The sequence below is a fragment of the Pteronotus mesoamericanus genome, unplaced genomic scaffold, assembly GCF_021234165.1.
Source record: "Pteronotus mesoamericanus isolate MK-2021 breed Mesoamerican mustached bat unplaced genomic scaffold, CSHL_Meso_final contig_347, whole genome shotgun sequence".
Classification (NCBI taxonomy): domain Eukaryota; kingdom Metazoa; phylum Chordata; class Mammalia; order Chiroptera; family Mormoopidae; genus Pteronotus; species Pteronotus mesoamericanus.
In genome coordinates this window covers 10,430,334-10,447,753 of record NW_026555137.1, presented here as the reverse complement: position 1 = coordinate 10,447,753, position 17,420 = coordinate 10,430,334, and the positions used below count along the sequence as shown (strand labels likewise).

Here is a 17,420-nt window from a genome sequence, read left to right as displayed (position 1 = left end):
TTTCCTTCCTTTGTGGTTCAGGCAGGAAATACTTGAGTTATACACAAAAGCAGGGTTTGTATCTTGGAAACGATATAAACCAGAAATGCCACTTACATCCATTTGAAAAGCATGGAAGCCACCAGTGCATGTGACAGACCTCTGCGAAGCAGAGACTGTGCCACTGGCAAGGAGGAGAGCCCAGGGCAGGGCCTGGGGTGGGGTGCAGAGGGAAGGGTCAGTTGGCCAAAGGGATCCCATGAAAGACTAGGAGAGTAAAGGACCTCGGGGGGGGCCACCCAGAACTTGTCACCATGGCGCTCTGTCCCCAGCCAGCAGAACACGGTCACACTGTAAGCAACAAGACCTCAAATAGCCACGTGGTCACAAGCCTGCCATTACCCAACTCATGACTTCATGTCCTATAAGACTGCACTAAGTCGGAGGACAGATGTCATGACAAAGGGCGAAAGGGCGTGGCATCCCTGGCGGTTTGCAAAGGCCCTCTGAAGACAAGGGAGGGGCCGGTGCCAAACTAAATTTCTCCTGAAAATGCACGACCATGATGTCGCACATGAAAGCTATGTCGAAGCTCTGCAAAGAGAGGGCGACCCCCACTTTAGAACACCAGGAGAAAGAAACGACCCTCCCACTTGACAATTAAAGAGACGGCAGCCCAAGGAAAGGTCACCCGGTGTGCCGGGGTGTCGGGGGACAGGCCCCCAGGAACAGCACATACTCGGTCTCACTGCTCTGAATCAGGACTGCATGCGTGTGAGCTGGAACTCTCCGATGGGAGCCTCTCCTCACAATAGAAAATGCTCTTCTCAAAGAAAAATAAACTAAGTAAACAAAAAATGTGAAGCAACCCTCAACTCACATCTTCCTCAGGACTAGGCAGTATCTCAAATATGCGAATGGCCGAACGGTACAGGTGTCCCTCTTCTCTTAATTCAATCATCTCTGTTTTCTTTAGCCCTGTCTAGAAAACAACTAAATGTCGCGAAATCCAATTTTGACTTGTGGAGGAAGCACGGCAGGTCCTTGGAAAAACATCATTTCATTATAACGTTGATGTTTATATCAATCAATCCGCCTGTAGTAAAACTGGTTTCCTTACACATTGTTTCCCTTAAAGTCGAAGAAGCCATGGACGACGTTAAGTGAGCACTTACTATATGAACCCCTCGTCTACACAGCTTGAAAGGTCAATAGACACACTTTCTGTCTTTATTTCAGTTGCTCTAGAATCCAGCAGTTCACCCAATGAGAACTCTTGGGACTGGGGGAAGCGCGCCAGTCTGGGAACCCGGAAACCACAAGATCTGCTCTGGGCTCTGCCGTAAACGGGCCTGTGGCCTTGCCCTCATCCCTCCGCCTCACCAGGTTCAAGCACCCCAACTCCCAAACGTGCAGACAGACCCTTCCGGTGTCAGGACTCTAGGATGGCTGTTTACAGGGCTCTATCCCCTTTTGTCGATGTAAGACAAATTAAAATAAAACAGTCAGAAAATTATCAACCACCCTCACCCACCTCTGCCCCATTTCCAGGAGAAGCGCATGGTCAGCTGCTTGCAGAGCTGTGTGCCCATACAGAGCAGCCCGCCTGCTCCCCAGCCACACTGGCCAAGCCGTGACCCCAAATTCTTCACTGGCCTGGGTTTTGGTTGGTTTTATCAATTCTTTATGTTGAATAAAATGTTCCTGTTGGTGTTTTAATATTAGAAAGGAAAAGCCAAAAACCTGAGGAGGACGTGGATTAAGAAGTAGCTTCCAGCAACCAAATTTTCCTGGTGGCCCTGCTGGGCGCTCGTCTCTTCATGCGGGTGTGCGTCTGTCCCCAGTCCAGCCGGCACTTTCCTCACCTCCCCGTGGCTTGGTGGGACTGACTTCTTAAAAACATGGCTCTGTCCCGGAGCCACTTCTCCTTGGGCCCTAATCACGCCGCCACATCCCACTTTAGTTGCTCCTTTCTGCTAACCCCAGGACGGCGGAGGAGCTCGTTTTAACGGAGGAGCCGGCACACAGCACAGCTCTGAGCCATAACACCGCCTCCCCCCAGGGAGACAGCTGAGGCTGCCTCCCATTGACAGAGCAAAATAACGTGCGCTGTACAGGGGCAGAAGTTGCCAGCTTTACTAATTACAAGAGAGTGGCTCCCGGTGGGGACGTGCAGACGGCACATACCAAGCGGCTCAGGGAGGGCTTGCGGGGAGCCTCCGGGCCCTGGCTCTGCACAGCGCAGGAGGGTGAAGCTGAGCACAGCTGCTCAGGGCCATCTCATGTGGGGCAGTGGTGGGATTTCTCCGGAAGAGGAGGGAGTTGGGGGATAGGAGTTTGCTTTCCCAAGAGGAAAGGAAGAGCTGAGTTTCACTTCCCCGTTCATGTGTCCTAGAATTTGGGGCAAAACAGCCTGGGAGACACCCAACTGGCAAAGCATCCCTTTTCTTATTCTTGAGTTGCACGTGGATGTTCCTTCCATGGGCTTTGCTAGATTCATGCCAAGCCTGCATCCAAGCGGTCTCTGGCAAAGCTGCAGGCTCAGCCACATGCTGTGGAAGTGTGTCATGTTGTTTTAATGATGGGGGGTTGAGACTTGGCCAAGGGACAGTGGGCGGCCATCACTTGGATGGGAAAATGTGTCCAGGGCCGCAAGGCCAGTAGGTCCAGCCTCCCGCCTGGGACATAGCTACTCCTCATCAAGCTGAGACAGAAGATAAATGAGACCTTCTTCTGCAGCTCACGTGGGATAGTCCATCGCAGGGTCTGTGGCAATAAGAAGTGACCCTGAGAACAGGTGAGGTGACAGTTAAACTGAAGAGCTTGGGCAGTGAGCACCTGTGATTTTTCGGTTACCCAGCATCTACGCGGGTGTGATTCCCTCTAGGATTTCTCCCCTTTGGGTACAGCTCGGCTGGGATGGGAAATCCAGGCGCCTGTCCTTCGCTGGGGAGGTCAGCAGGATGCCTGGCGACCCTGTGGTGCTCACCACTCAGCACCGCCAGCAGCGCCACCGACCCAAGCTCAGCCTGTGAGACTCTCCGTCCTCGGAAAAGGTAATTAAAGGACAAAAGGAAGAAGGGCGGTATCTGAATCTAGGCGATTCTGTAGTGCCACGTCTTGTTTTCCAGACTTGCCATCTATTCTGGGGCCACTGCTGTCCCCTTTCCATGACACCCTTTTTGAATGAAGGTGGCTCATTCAGAACTCATTTCTAAGTACCTTAACTGATACTTTCTCGACACTGATATCTGACATGAAATGCCCAGGAAGGTCACAGGAAGAGAACAAGACGCATGTAGCAAACAGTAGAGAAACCACACAATTTTGGGCTGGGCAGGAGCTGAGAGACCACTCTGCCCAGCTCCTGCCTTTTACACACCCAGCACCGAAGGCCCAGGAGATGTGCAGACTGGTCTCAATCCAGGGAGGAGTTTGCTGGTGAGCGCCACCCAGCGGCAGCCCCATTAGCTGCCAGCCCCTTTCTAGGGTGTGACTCTGATTCTAAAACCGCCAGCCAACGAGAGAAAGGGATGTCAACAGCGAAGGCGATCTTCTCCCATTTTCTCCAGTCAGCGCACATCGTTGTGGTTTTCTTGGCTTCCACTCAGTTCCTCATCATTTTCCAGAACCTCCAAGATCAGTCATCCCAGGATGAGTCGTGGTCCAGCAAGGATGAAGCGGCCGTAATCCCTCAGCACGCGGTTCGGATTCCCAGCCCCAGATAACGGCCCCACCTGCTCTAGGAGATGCTCTCTGCCCATCCTGCGCCACTCACACCCACCCCCTGCTCCGTGGCTATGACCAACCCCTCCCCAATGTCACCTCCCTCCATCCTCACCAAGTGGCGAGCGTCAGCCTGATGCCCCCATCATTCAGAGCCTCTATGGGATAAGAATTTCCAAGCCCCGCCCAGCTGCTTAGGACGAGGACAATGAGAACGGTAAACGCTGTGTAAGGATTGGAGGCCCGCCTGTGAGACTCACTGAGCCTGAACCACTTCCAGATAAACGCGCAGTGGGGAGGGGGGAGTGAGATCATCTGTACATGTCTGTTCAGGGTAGAATTTAGAAACGGTTGGCACAAGTTTGTTCCTTTGGCCCTGGTCTGGCACAGCTGCTGCGAAGCCCCCCCACCCCCAGCGGGGGAACATCTGGGTGGACGGGAGCTCCATCTACACACACACAAGTCCAGACGTGACCCTGTGCCCGGGACCCTCTGAGGGCGGGTTATCTCAGGCCTACAGGCAGGGCAGGGGGCGCCCTCAGAACCTACCGCCCGCACTGAATTCCCCTGCTCCCCGGACCTTAACCTCCCACTTCCTCTCTCTGAGTCTTTGCATTCTGGGGGCACTAGAGTCATTTCGCTATGTCCATGCCCACAACCCGTGACCGCAGTTGCTAATTCCTTTTCTCAATAAAGTTCACAGAACACATTTAAATATTTTTTATCCCACATACAAATGCCTCTATTATATAGGGGACCATCTGGGCTGCTATAGTGAGCTAGCTAGGTTGCTATCAACTCCTTTTTTAGGGTTTGTGAATCAGTTGCCAATAAGGGGAAAGGAAAAAAAAAAAAAGGAAGTCAGCTCCAAGATTCTGCTTTCCTCCCCTGCAGTTTTTCCCAGCGGGAGAGCTGCATTCTATAGTCAGAATGGACCCTGTGAACACAAAACCAGAAGAGATGCCTAAGAATGAGGTTCTGGAAATGTCAGCCCCAGGTTGTAGACACCTTGGGGGAGGGATGTGGTGTCAGGTAACTGCCCGGCCTTTGGGCCCTCCAGCTGGGCTAACTGACCCACTCAGCCTCCTGCCGATCTAGGAAATGTGCGAAGGAGAGGAATAAAAGGAGGTCAAAAGCAACAGAGAAAGAAGGGAAGGAGGAGAAAAAGAAAGTAGTCAAGGCCCAGGAGCCTCTAAGGCCAGGGACTCCCCAACAATGGTAGACTTCTCCTGAACCAGCTAGGAGCACCTGTTGGGCAGGGGGTAGGGAGCTGGGCTCTGGGCGGTAGGTGGTCTAGACCTTCAAAGAATGTGAATGGAGCCCTGACCGGCATGGCTCAGTTGGTTGGGCGTTGTCCTGCAAAGTGATAATGCTGACACTTTCCACAGACGGTGCACGAATGTGCAGAATATAGACCCAAGAGCGCAGAAGTGTTTCCTTGTGGGAGGAGGAAAAACATAACTCTCTAGGAGGCAATAAAGTCCGCGTGTGGAGGTGGGACTAGGGGATGGGGGCAGGGAGGGGCTGGTAGCAGGGGTAGGTGCCTCCGACACCAAGCGGAAGTGGCCGTGAGCCTAGACCCGTGAGTGCCCACCCTCAGTCTCCAGTCCCCCTACCCTGGAGCAGGGATGGCCTCAACACAGCTCCTGAAGTCTTTCAATGCTGTGACGCGGGACACACGGAAACGCCAGTGACTCTGGCACAGCCTATCAGCGTCACCTGGATTCCAATACCTTTTTTAGTGTTTCCTATTTTGGCTTTATGGTAGCATATGTGAGGATGCCTCATGTTTGCCTCTCTGTGCCAAATTAAAAGTACCTGCCAGCCTCCTCACTCCGCTCTGAGTCAGTACTCAGAGAGCAATTCGGGATTTAATTGTGCACTTGAAGTTTTCAGTGACCTTTATGGGGATGAATTAGCTTCCAGGTGCCACTAAAAGTCATGTAGGTGAGTCTGAGCTGTCCCATGTTAGAACACAGAAGCCCTGACTCTGAGAGACCCCAGCAGCCACCGTCCACCTTGCACATGGGAGTTTGCGACCCGCGTGCCTGACCTTGGTGGGCAGGACAACCTTACTGCCTCTGCTCTAACCAAGGTCATTTTCTTCTCCTAAGCACCCTCCCATGACGAGCAGAGGGAGCGACCAGAAGCATTCTGCCTGGCAAACACAGCAGCCTGGAACTGAACGTCTGACTTAGCGAAGCCACAAGGGACTATCGATGCCTGGTCACCGAGGGATGGGAGACGGGTGTATTTCACAGTCATCCCTGATCAAACATGGGTACCACAGAATACTGTGGGACCCCTATCTTAAAGCGTAAAGCCGGCACAGCCTGCGCCAGCCCCGACGTTGCCCTCCACCCCAGGGCGCCCAGAGAGGCTGAGGCCCTGTCTCACAGCCCATTCCAAGGCCAGCAATTCCCCTCTGAACCTCGGCCCAGCGGGGCCTCCTCACCTTCGACTGGGCTGTTCTGTCCGCCCCGGCCTGGGGTCTCCCTCAGCCTGGTGCTTCTGGACGGAGCTCGGTTACCCTCCCCCCCTGCCTAGGACTGCTCAGGCCCCCAGGGGAGCCCGGGGATGTGCATTTCACCTGACGTAACCAGGCAAGTCTGGGTAGCCAGTCACTAAGCAAGGGTTTGTCAAGCTCGGGTTGGCTACGGGAAATTATCCAGAGCCCGAAGGTGTGCATTCTTTGCTCACTGGGCTCTGGCCACTGTGCCAACTCTGTGCTGGGCGGGGGCTACAAATGAAGGCGGAGCCGCTATCCTGGGGGGCTTACGGTGCACTCAGAGACAAATCCAAAGCCATGCGGCCAGCACAAAGTGGGGCTCAGGTGAGGGAAGGACTTCCCTGAGGATAAAGCTGGCCAGGCAAAGAATAGGGGAGTGGGGAACATCCCAAGGACAGGAAACAGCCTGCCAGGTCACTGCAAGGGGCCGAGGATGTGCAGAACACGGGAGACAAGAAACGAGGCCGGAAGTACCTGGGCCCTGGCGCTGCAAGCCCCTAAACTTTGTAGGGGACAGAAGACAGACAGATGTTTGGTACAGGAATGACAAAAAGAGACCCTTTTGGGTGTTAGAAAGGGCACTCTTGGCAGTGATGTGGGGGTAACTAAGGACACCAGCTTGGAAGAGACACAATGTTTTTAGAAAGAGCAACAAGATCCTGAACCCAGGCTGGGCCATGAGGCTGGGAGAAGAGGGGACGGAGACAGAACAGGCAGGAGCGAGGAGGTACTGGGGGTCCTGGGCCCACTGGGGGTATGGAGTAAGGGGGCGTGTAGACGCATTCAGCCCGGGACCAACTGTGGGGTGTGGGGTCGGCAGCCATATAATCCATGTGGGGAGACGGGTGTGAGTTGGGGAGACCACCATTGGAGAAATGAGGAGAGAAGGAAGAGCCCGCAGAGGGGCAGGTTGGGGGATAGATGGGGGTGAGGAACACAGAAGCAACGTGCAAGAGAGCCACAGAGGGAAGACATGGGCATGTCAAAGGCACCGAGAGGCCACGATGAGCACTAGATGGCACTCAGGCTGGCCTGGGGGAGGTCACCGGTACCCTCGCCAAGAGCAGGGCTGGGCAGAGGTGAGAGTACAGGCAGGGGCCAAAGAGGAAATGAATTCCCTTACAAAATAGAAGCAAAAGTGGCAAAACACTGACACCTGCCAAATCCGGGCGGCGGCTACAGAAGGCTTTGTTGGTCTGTGAACTTCTCTGCATGTTTGCTGTAGGGATGCAGAGAGGATGGGAGGCAGGGTGCGGTAAAGCCAAGCTTGTCTGTGACAGATGAGGCGGTGCGGCACCGGGGCAACAAAGGGGCCTGCCCGTCAGCTCAGGTTCATCCCGCCTTGGTGTCTGCCGGGAAGAAGGATGAACAGGACAGACTCTGCCCCTTTGGAGTCGGGGAAGGAAGAGGAGTCGGGGGGCAGGCTCGGCTCGGAGAGTTCGGGGGGAGTGGGGGCAGGCCGTCGAGGTCGGCCCTGATGCCCTCTATCTTCTCTGAGTTGGAGGCAAAGTCATCTGTGCAGAAGAAGTAGTGGGGTCTTTGGGGAGCTGCAGGGGGCTCTGAGAAAATGCCAAAGGTCTGAACCAGTATTGCAGGAGCTGAAAGAACTGAGTGGGGCCATACTGATGAGTTAGGAGGCGGCACGGAGGCCTGGCTGAGGTCGGATGACGTCACTCATCACGTCTTCCCCAGCAGCCCTCAGGCACCTGGGACGTGTGGGGGGAAGGGGTGGGCTCCTGGGAGACCGAGGGCTTCCCAGGGGCAGTGACAGGACACAGGACACAGCTGCTGAGCCCGGTGGTAAGAGCCGGGTGGAGGACGTGGGGCCTGGTGACACAGGGCAGGACCTGGATCCTGTCCTCGAGGATGAGAGGTCGCGGTTCCAGTGATGGCCAAGAGCAGAGCGGCAGGGCAGGGGCGAGAAAGCCCGAGCCTCACACCTGAAAGACAGGCCCAGGGAAGGAAGTGGTCACTGGAGGTGACAGTCACCGGCAGCACGTGGGATAGATGATGCAGGATGGGGTGTGACTGTGCCCAGATGCCAAGTTCTTGGTGGATCAAGGTGACAGTGACAAGAAAGGCTGGTGAGGTCCCTGTCCAGAGAGCACAGCTCCATGAGAACACGAGGGGCAGCAGGACATGCATCCAGAAGTGACGGCACAGAGCCATGCGATGTAAGGGGGAGACCGGGCCACGCACCCCGAGGCACTGGAACAAGGCAAGTGAGGTCACCGGGCCTCGAAATTCAGGAGGGTGCTCTGCCAGGGCGTAGCTGCAGGACCAGTGGAGGTGGATGCTCCAACTTCCCGGCAACGGCCTCCCCTGCCTTCGACGCTTGTTCAGCAACTCTATGGTCAAGTGGTGCTGCCCCCTACGGCATCCAGCCTCACAGAGGCCTCGAAGTCTTGCCAAGCGGCTGGAGCAGGGCCAGTGCTGGCTGGTTTTCAGTCCTCTCCGAGTTCTGCCCCTTCTCTCCCCTCTCCCCACCTGCCCATGGTTGGAATCCAATTCGGATGCAAGCCTTCTCTTCCGGGGAGGATTGGGAAATCACCAGCCAGCACCTCGATGCCAGCCAGGCTGCGGTGGCCCAGAGGGCACAGACGTCACACCACAGCGAAGGCATTTTCCCCAGGGGCAGCCGGCACTGCTCCGCGGGCTGCACCTCTGCGCGAGCCCAGCTCCGCCGTCATGGAGATGCCCCCCGCGCCCTGTGGCGAGGGCCAGCCATCTTTGGTGACGACTCCAGTTCCCAAGGCTCCAAAGTGGCAGGGTGCACCCAAACTGCCCAGGGAGCAGGCCCTGAGAAGCAGCCAAAAGCCATGTCAGCCAGAAGTGTGCTGAGCCAGAAGGAGCCAAGAATTACTCTACGTGCCGGGCACTGTTCATTATTCCACGTGCCGGGCACTGTTCTGGGCTCCGTAGAAATGGCGGTGAAGCAGGAAAGGTCACAGACGCCCTCGTGGGGCTCCCTGGACCACAGCTGTGAGGCCCTGGACAGGTGGGAGGACAAGGGAAGATGGGCAGAGGGGAGGCTGGAAGGGCAAAGGTCACATCTGCAAGCGTGCTGCGGCGAAGCGTGGGGAATCTCAGACAGAACAAGAAGTGCAGGTCAAGTGAGGCACGGGCAAAGGGGGATCTTAAAAAGAGACGCTACTGTCAATCCCAGGTATCCTATCATTTCACAAACCCCCTTTGTTTGTTTGTTTGTTTCCATATGGATAACTTGAGAAACTGAGCCGTTCACTTGGTTTCCAGTGGCTGAATCTGTGACAGAGAGGAAACTGGCTGAAAGGCTCAGCTATAGAGACAGGTCGCCGAGCAAAGCTGCCTCTTAGTTAATACGTATTTGTTAGCATCAGTCAGGACCCACGAAAACTCTCTGATAAAAAATACCGCTGTGAGCCCAAAGAAATATTGTTGGGAATTTATTTTATTTGTATGTTGTGAAAACTTGGAGTTTTAAAACATGACTCTACGTATTAAAAAAAACAACAACAAAACTTTAAAAGTTAAAACCCTGAAGTAATTGGTATTGAATCCTTGATCTTTTCAAAGGATGGTTTCATCTGTGTTTATATAAATAAGACAATCTGCAAACAGGCTCAACCAAGCTGGAGCTGAACCGGCTCTTGTGGTAAACGCTGTTCATTTTATACTGGCTGGAAACAGACATCACTTCATACCTGAAACCCATTTGGACATTTTTTTTCCCTTCTAAACATCCATATGCAATTTTCAGAAATACACACATACACAATGACTGGAAGAAAAGATACCGAAATCTTTTCTGAATGATAAGATTAGTGGAGATTTTGTTCCATTATATGTCCATGTGTTTTCAAAATTTTCAGCGATGAACCTGTATCATTTTATAAGTAGAAAACATAATTTTGATAAAATGAAATAGAATTTCCTCTTTTAAAAAAGGATGTATGGTGTATTTTAGTATCTTGTTGTTGTTATCACTCTGAACAGAAATTCCAACTCTAAATATTTTATTTATACAAAGGTTTCTGTCCTTTGAATAGAAACATTATCCACTATTATCAAAGTTAAATGACCCAATGTCAGTCACTAGCATTAGAAAAAGGACATGGACACAAATCGCAGGCCCAACACACACCAGCTATGCAAACTTGGGCAAGTTTCATAACCTCTCTGATCCAGTTTCCTCATTTGTAAAAGGTCAGCTGTGAGGACTAAGGGACTGCCTGGGCAGGACCTCTGTGTCTGACAGTTTGCAAAGCCACATACACACACACACACACTTTGATTCTGCATCTTCCAAATGTATCAAATGTCACTCAAAGATAGTGGCTGATATAAAAATAAATGAATTGCTGATATGAAATATTTTCATTTGGAAATAAACGCAGATAAATTTTCAAGGTAAAAAACACGATTTGAAAAAAGCATTGTGCCTGTGGCTGGCCACATCCAGGCTTGCTCCCCAACCTCCCGCGGGAAGGCGGGAGGCAAACAGTGGAGGGCCGCCTGCGAGGCCCATCGAGTGCCTGGAACCAGCCTACTCCAGACACTCAATAAATAGTAGCTACTATTATTACCCCTAAGTAAGAATGTAGAATTAATAAGAAAAACGTGTCATCTTCATATCTTACAGCCTGGACATGGCTATAGGGCAGGCCTTTTAATTGCTGTATATTATTAAGTGCCCAATTCCTTATTTGGGAAGTCAGTATATGCTAAGCAATCAATATGGCTCATCAGATCAAGAAATATACATGGAATACAGGAAGCTGGAAAGAAAGCAAACACATAGTCTAATATAGAGCTCACTCTCCTAAATTTTGGTTGGAATTTTTTCCACCAGATAAGCAATGCCTACACATACTCTGTGTGCACTGAAATCAATGAGTCTCAGATTTCCCCTCTCAATAGTCAGGAACCAAATCAATGTAGCGGGGCTTCAGGTTATTTGATTTGGAGAGGGAGACAGAAAAGGCTCAGAAAGGAAGCAGAGCTGAGACTTGGGAAGTGTTACTGTAATTTGAATTCAAAGAGCACAGATTCTTTTTATTCTTTGAAACTGGAACCCTGCCATTACCACTGGGTATCAGGACCTGCCCCAGAGTTGGATTCCAACCACTCAGCCGCCCCGGAAAAGGGGGTGAATGTTGGAGACCTGGAGAGCAGGGGCCAATGTGGAGTCACAGCCACACCTGGTTTATACTCAAATGTCTATTAGTCAACCAGTGGCACAAACTGTCCATTTAATCAACCCACTCTTGAATTCTTTATCGTCTACCCTTGAGTGGGAGGAAAGGATTCTTGCAGGCTAGATTCTGCTTCAGGGGCTGGGTCAGAGGACTCCACGCCTGCCAGCCTGACGGAGCTCTCTGGTGCCTGCCACACTCTGGCCAGGGCAAACACACAGAGGAACAGCAAATGAAGTTATTCTGGAAAAAGGGAGTGCTGTAGCTCGCCCTCTAGACTGTAGAGAACTTCCCCAAACCAGAGAAGCAGAGGAAGCTCGTTTAAAACACACGCACAAGGGTCTGCCGTGATGCTCAGGCATGGTCTCTTCCGCACCCCTTTTTATTCTAAATTAAGTAAAGTTTCCTCTTTCTGTAACAATCGTGAACAACTGCAAGGCTCAATTCTCTACCATAGATTAGACCCAGAATTCTGGGGCAGAGGGAGAGGGTGCATAATCCTAGTACTTCTCACCCTCAGATTCCAAAATCATCTGACCCACCCACTTACACTGCCTTAGACATGAGGGGAAGCTTGGAGATCATCGGGGTCCACTTTCGCACTTGTGAGATGTGGAAGGTGACACGTGAGTCCCGTTCCTAAGGTGACATTGGTCAGAAGCCTTCCTCCTCCCTGGGGTTCCCTCTCCTCCTTGTAATAGGTGATGCTCTAGCTGCTTAGTTCTAGTGCAAGATAAACACTCTCATTCTAGAAACCACTTCTACTAAACGCCACATCTCACCTACCCTGCAACTTCTTCTAGTCTTCATTCCGGGTCTCCTCTCACCGGAGTGTGCCAAGGCCCCCCAGAACCGAGCCTCAGAATTCATCTACTGTCACCCGGACTTGCCGGGCAGGGCACTGCTGTTTATGGTGGGAGACTATACACTGTGGGTGCTCCCTCTAATCACTTGACCGTAGCCACTGGGCCACCAGCTCTCTGACGGCGAGGACAGAGAGCTAATCAGCCGGGGAGGAGAGCGGCCTGAGAGTCGGGCGGGCCTGCCCGATGTGGCACCGTCTTGATCAGAGGACGACGCACCTCGGGCCGTTCTCTGCAGCCCATCTCCCATTCCCACAGCGCACCTGCATTGCTGGGACCCACCACGGCCACCCTCCACCTGGGAGCCCCCTGGAAGGGTAGTAGGAAAGCTGGTGCTCCGCAGATATGCAGGTGCTCTGCCATCTGCAGGTGGCCTTCAGGAGAAGGATGGCTCGGGGCCCCAGGGCAGCCAAGGAGGCAACTTGCTCCTCTGGCGTCTCTCTGCGTGACTTTCCAACAGCCTCTCCTTCATGCCTGTCCCTCTCCCGGCTCCCTCGCCTCCTGCTTCGCTCTGCCCCTTCCCCCTCAACCCCCACAACACAGCGGCCCCTCCCCTCCCCGGCCCAGCCTCTCTCTACTTCCTCTTACACTCCCCTTAGTCTTTCCACTTTGTCTCCAATTATGTCTAAACGCAGCCCACCACAGATGCTGACATTTTAAATGTTTAGTTGTTATAGTTACTTGACTAATTGCTGGGCCCCACCGCTGTGCTTCTCCCTCGGGCAAGGGAGGAGGGGGCAGGGGAAGTAGCGGGGTTCGGGGCTTGTCACCGCCACTCCCTGGCGGACGTTGGCCAGGCCCTGGCAAGGGTGCGTTCCTGGGAAACCAGCGATCCGCCGGCTCCACCAGTGGCCAGGTCATCGAGAACGCGCCGGGCGCCCCCCGGTCTCGTATGCCACAAACGGTTCCCGCCTCGGGACAGGGAGTGACAAAGGGTCTAACCTACGGATGCGCCGCGGCTGGCCTCCCAGTCCGCCCACACTCGCAATGTGGAGACAGTGAGATGGCATTTTAGAAAAATCGGGGAAGGAGGTGGTCGGGAGTGCATTTGGGGCGAACGAAGAGTTAGAAGCCGCTGCCGGTTACTCACGTGCCAGATGGCGAAGAAGATGAGCGCAGCGCACAGCACCAGGGAGAGCATGTAGCAGAAAGCCGCGAAAGTGAAGGCCATGGCCAGCAGCGGGCCGCCCGCACCCCAGTCCCGCCACGCACGGAGGAGTCCCTAGAATTCCAACGTCCCCCTCAAGGACCGCGCTCCCTCCAAAGGGGGACAGAAAGGAGCCACGCCTGCACCTTCCCCTCGAGCCAGGTCTGGGAGGCAGCACGCCACGAGGGATGAAACTCGAGGGTCAGTGAAGAGGAACAGGATTCCACAGGCTCCGCACAGACAGGGAAAGATGTGTCGAGCGTCGTTGGAGGGAACCGTTTCCAAATTGAAGAAGAAATCAGATCAGTAGAGAACTCCTGCAGATTGGTGCCAACCAGCGAACCTCTCCAGCCAAGCACAGTGAGGGGCCTGAGGGCTCCGCCGAGGACGGAGTGAGCAGCTCCAGTGCCCCGGAATCCCAGGAAGAGCCCCCTGCTTTCCGCTCCTACGTCGCCGAAGAGGGCAGGCGAGCGCGCCGCTCAGGACCCTCCCGCGCCACCGAGGCACAATCGGACAGCGTCCAGCGAGGTGTCAGGGCGCTCTCCGAGCGCCTCCCAAATCCCAGGGCCCGCGGCGGCTTTCCCGGGAGAGCACCTCTTCAGGTAGCTGGGAAGAGCCAGGTCCCCCTGGACCTGCGGTCGGAACGCGGCTTCCAGGGCAGCTGTGCGCCCGTAGGCGCGCCCGACCCCAGCTGCGGCTCCGGCCCGCCGGCCTCGGTCACCCAAGTTCCCCGAAACTAGGGATCGGACCCGGATTGGAGGGAGGGGTGCCACGGGCTCCAGCCCCGCAGGCCTTCTCCCGTCCCAGCGGCTACAGTGCCGGGTTTCAAGGCCAACAGCTGCTCGCCGCGGAGCGCGTTCCACCTGCTGCAGCCGCCGCCTCTGCCGCTGAGAGCACAGAAGCTGCTCGCCCGGGGTCCCCTCCCTCTCCGCGCCCCACCCTCGGCTCCGCGCCGCCGAGCACGCCCTCCCCGGCGGGCGGAGACTGCGGCGGCGGGGGCTGGGAAAGGTGGGTGGCCGAGTGCCGCTGGGCGCTTGGTCGCCGTCGCCGCTGCAGCTGTGCGCGCCCACCTCTCGGAGAAAACTTGAGGGCAGCAGCGCAAGGAGGCCAAGCTTTAGTGGGGCCAGGTGACATGGGAAGGATCAGGGACTTTTTAAACACGTGCGTCTGGAGGAGGTGGGAAGCAGCGGAAGGGTATGGTATGTACCTGCCTCCTCAAAGCTCAGCCTCCCCTCCCAGCTTTCGCAGTTTCGCCTGAGTGGGGAGGTGGAGGCAGAGGGAGCTGGTTGTGTTGGCTAGGGACATAGGTCAAGCCCATGGACCCCAGGGTGGCTCGGGTGGGGGTTCTGCAATGCTTTCAGTGCTCCAGAGTGCGCTGGCAGTGCGCTGGCAGTGCGCTCCCAGCCCCTGCAAAATCCTCCCTGTGCGTCTTTCCCTCACTTCTCCACCCTCCCCCGCCATCTGACCTTGGGATTGAAGAAACTAGACTTTGTGCACCATTCTCGGTGAAGAAGCAGAAACAACAGCTCCGTGTTACTGCTGTTGGTCTGGTGGAACTGTCAAGAGTGTGTGCTTTTGGAGTCGGACCCCTTAGTAACCGCTTAACCCCTCTAAACCCTGGTTTCTTTATCTGAAAAACAGGGATAAGAGCACTACCAATCCACTTTAAGGGACTAAACGAGTATACAAATAAAGGGCCCAGCACGGAGCCTGGCACTCGGTACACATTCAATAAAGGCAGGCGCTGTTATCTGCACATCTGGCCCCAGCGACCCAGAATGTTGGAAATGCACCGCGCTTCCTTTATGAGAGATTTCTTATGTGGCAGTGAACAAGTTACTAACTTGGGTTTCAGATAAGTAAGGAAGTCCAGAAAGCAAAGGGCAATATCCTGAAAAATGATGGGCAGGTCCGGGTGGAAGACGACAGCCGTGTGCAGTTGGGAGTGAATCTCTGAGCACCTGGACCCTTGCACTGAACAGGCACTAAATAAATAGTTGATGGACGCTCATGCTGGTGCACTAGTTGCACTGCTCACAGATGTGGCTCTGAGGGCTTTGAGAGCTGGGAGGAATGAATCCCAGAGAGCCACCTAGTCGTACAACTAGCTAATGACAGAGCCAGAATCAGGTCTGCAGACTCCCAATCCAGGGCTCTTTCCATGACACCCCAACATTCTTGCAACTGTTCGGTTGCACCTCCAGTTTGGAGACTACATGCCTTTCAGTGGCACGTGGAGAAACTAGAGCAAGCCCAGGAGCTGCTGACAGGGCGGTCAACAGATCAGCATTTCATTGCCGCTGGGTCAAGACAGGCCACGTACTTAGCTGCAGAGAGTGCAAAATGAAACATAGGGCTTCTTTTGTTAAAATAAAAATTACTAAGAAGTTCAGGATAGCAGCAGCAGAGCATTAAGCCAAGGGTGAGGCCCGTCTGAGTACAGGACCCTGGGCAACGGTAGAGGAATGCTTCTGAGTAGAGGCAGGAAGAGCGGCAGAGAACAGGACCGAGGAGAGCTAGGGGTCTTATAGAGACTGTGCCACACTTCGCAGGCCCGCCAAACTCTCAGGGCTCCCTTCTCCCCAGCAGATGAAGCTCTCTGCCCTTGCTGTCAGAGAGCTGGTGGCCTGATGGCTACGGTCAAGCAATTTAGAAGGAGCACCCAGAACGTATAGTCTCCCAGCAGTAACAGCAGTGCCCTGCCCAGCAGGTCAGGTGATGGGGAGGGCTCTGAGATGAACCCTGAGGCCCGGCCCTGGGGGCCTTGGCATGCACACCGTGGGAAAGGACCCCAATGAAGGCCGTTGAACAGCAAGTCCCCATTTCCCCTTCCCCAGCCCCTCACAGCCACCGTTCTACTTTCCTTATGAATTTGACTACTCTGGACATCTTCTGGAAGTGGAATACCACTCGGCCTCATAATTCAACTCTTTCTATGTCTGTCTCCCTCTATAAACTAGGAAGCCCTTGACATTAAAGACTCTTTCTTATTTGCCTTTGAATCACAACTACCCCTCACTGTGCCTGGCATATAACAGATGCCCAATAAATATTAGGTGGATGGATGGATGGATGGATGGATGGACGGATGGAGAGATAGATGAGTGGATGGATAGATGCCATTGCCACAGTCTGACTGTAAGTTGACTTAAATAAACCCTGCTAGATGATGAACAAATGCAGACAAGGACCGTGTCTCCTTTGCCCTTATTTACCTCTACTGCTCTGTGGGCACAAAAAGCAGGGCACGGCCCACAGCTGGAAGGAGCTCAAAATCTAATAGAGCTGCACAGAGCCAACTACAACTTTGACACGAGCAACAAGAGAGGAGTGCAGATGTCATGGAGGCATCTAGCACGAGGCTTCTGACATCATGTATATTCAACAGACATATTTTTCCACTAAACTGAATCAGATGACAAGCTGGTTGGAAGCTTTGGTCTTACATTCCCACTTTCAAGCTGTGCTGGTGTTACGCAAGTAGCTTCACATCTCCATGTCCTGCAGGTGTGGAACGGCTCTGACGTGAAAACCAGGGCGCAGCAAATGCAGAAGCCACGTTTCCATCAGGGAGAGGGGCAAGGGGCATGGGGAGGGTCTCTAACTACAGAAGTGGTACTTTCGGGCAGTGCTTGGGTTAGGGAGGCAGAGTAAGGGGGCGCAGCCTCCTGCTTGTGCTCCTCACTTGTCTTAATGTCATCTTCCCACAAACGCTGGCTTCTGCGGAAATTAAGTGACTTACCTACTATTAACACCATTAAACTGGCACTGTAAACAGATTGCAAATAATGAGCCTTTGCTAGAAACATCCCTTTAGTTCTGGGCCCTGGTCCCTTCCACACCTGGAGATGTAGCCCCTATTTTCACAATGCTGTTAAAAGGCAGCTGTCCTGTCAGAGGAAGTCGTCTTCCTCAGAAACTGCTGAGCTTGCGGGGAGCTCGTGGTGCCTGCTGGAGGCCTGCAACGTCCACCGTCTCCAACTGCCGGCCTAAGGCCCAGCGTTGCAGTTTGGCCCTTTATT

The 17,420-nt window shown here is 53.9% G+C and overlaps 1 protein-coding gene across 1 annotated transcript in view; it reads right to left on the bottom strand.

Moving 5' to 3' along the window:
- CNIH3 (cornichon family AMPA receptor auxiliary protein 3) overlaps positions 1-13,422 on the bottom strand; it is a 70,403-nt gene extending 56,981 nt beyond the window's left edge. The window contains 1 exon segment of the mRNA XM_054576645.1: positions 13,342-13,422. Coding sequence (XP_054432620.1) covers positions 13,342-13,422 — 81 coding nt within the window.
- Positions 13,423-17,420: the final 3,998 nt, after the last annotated feature.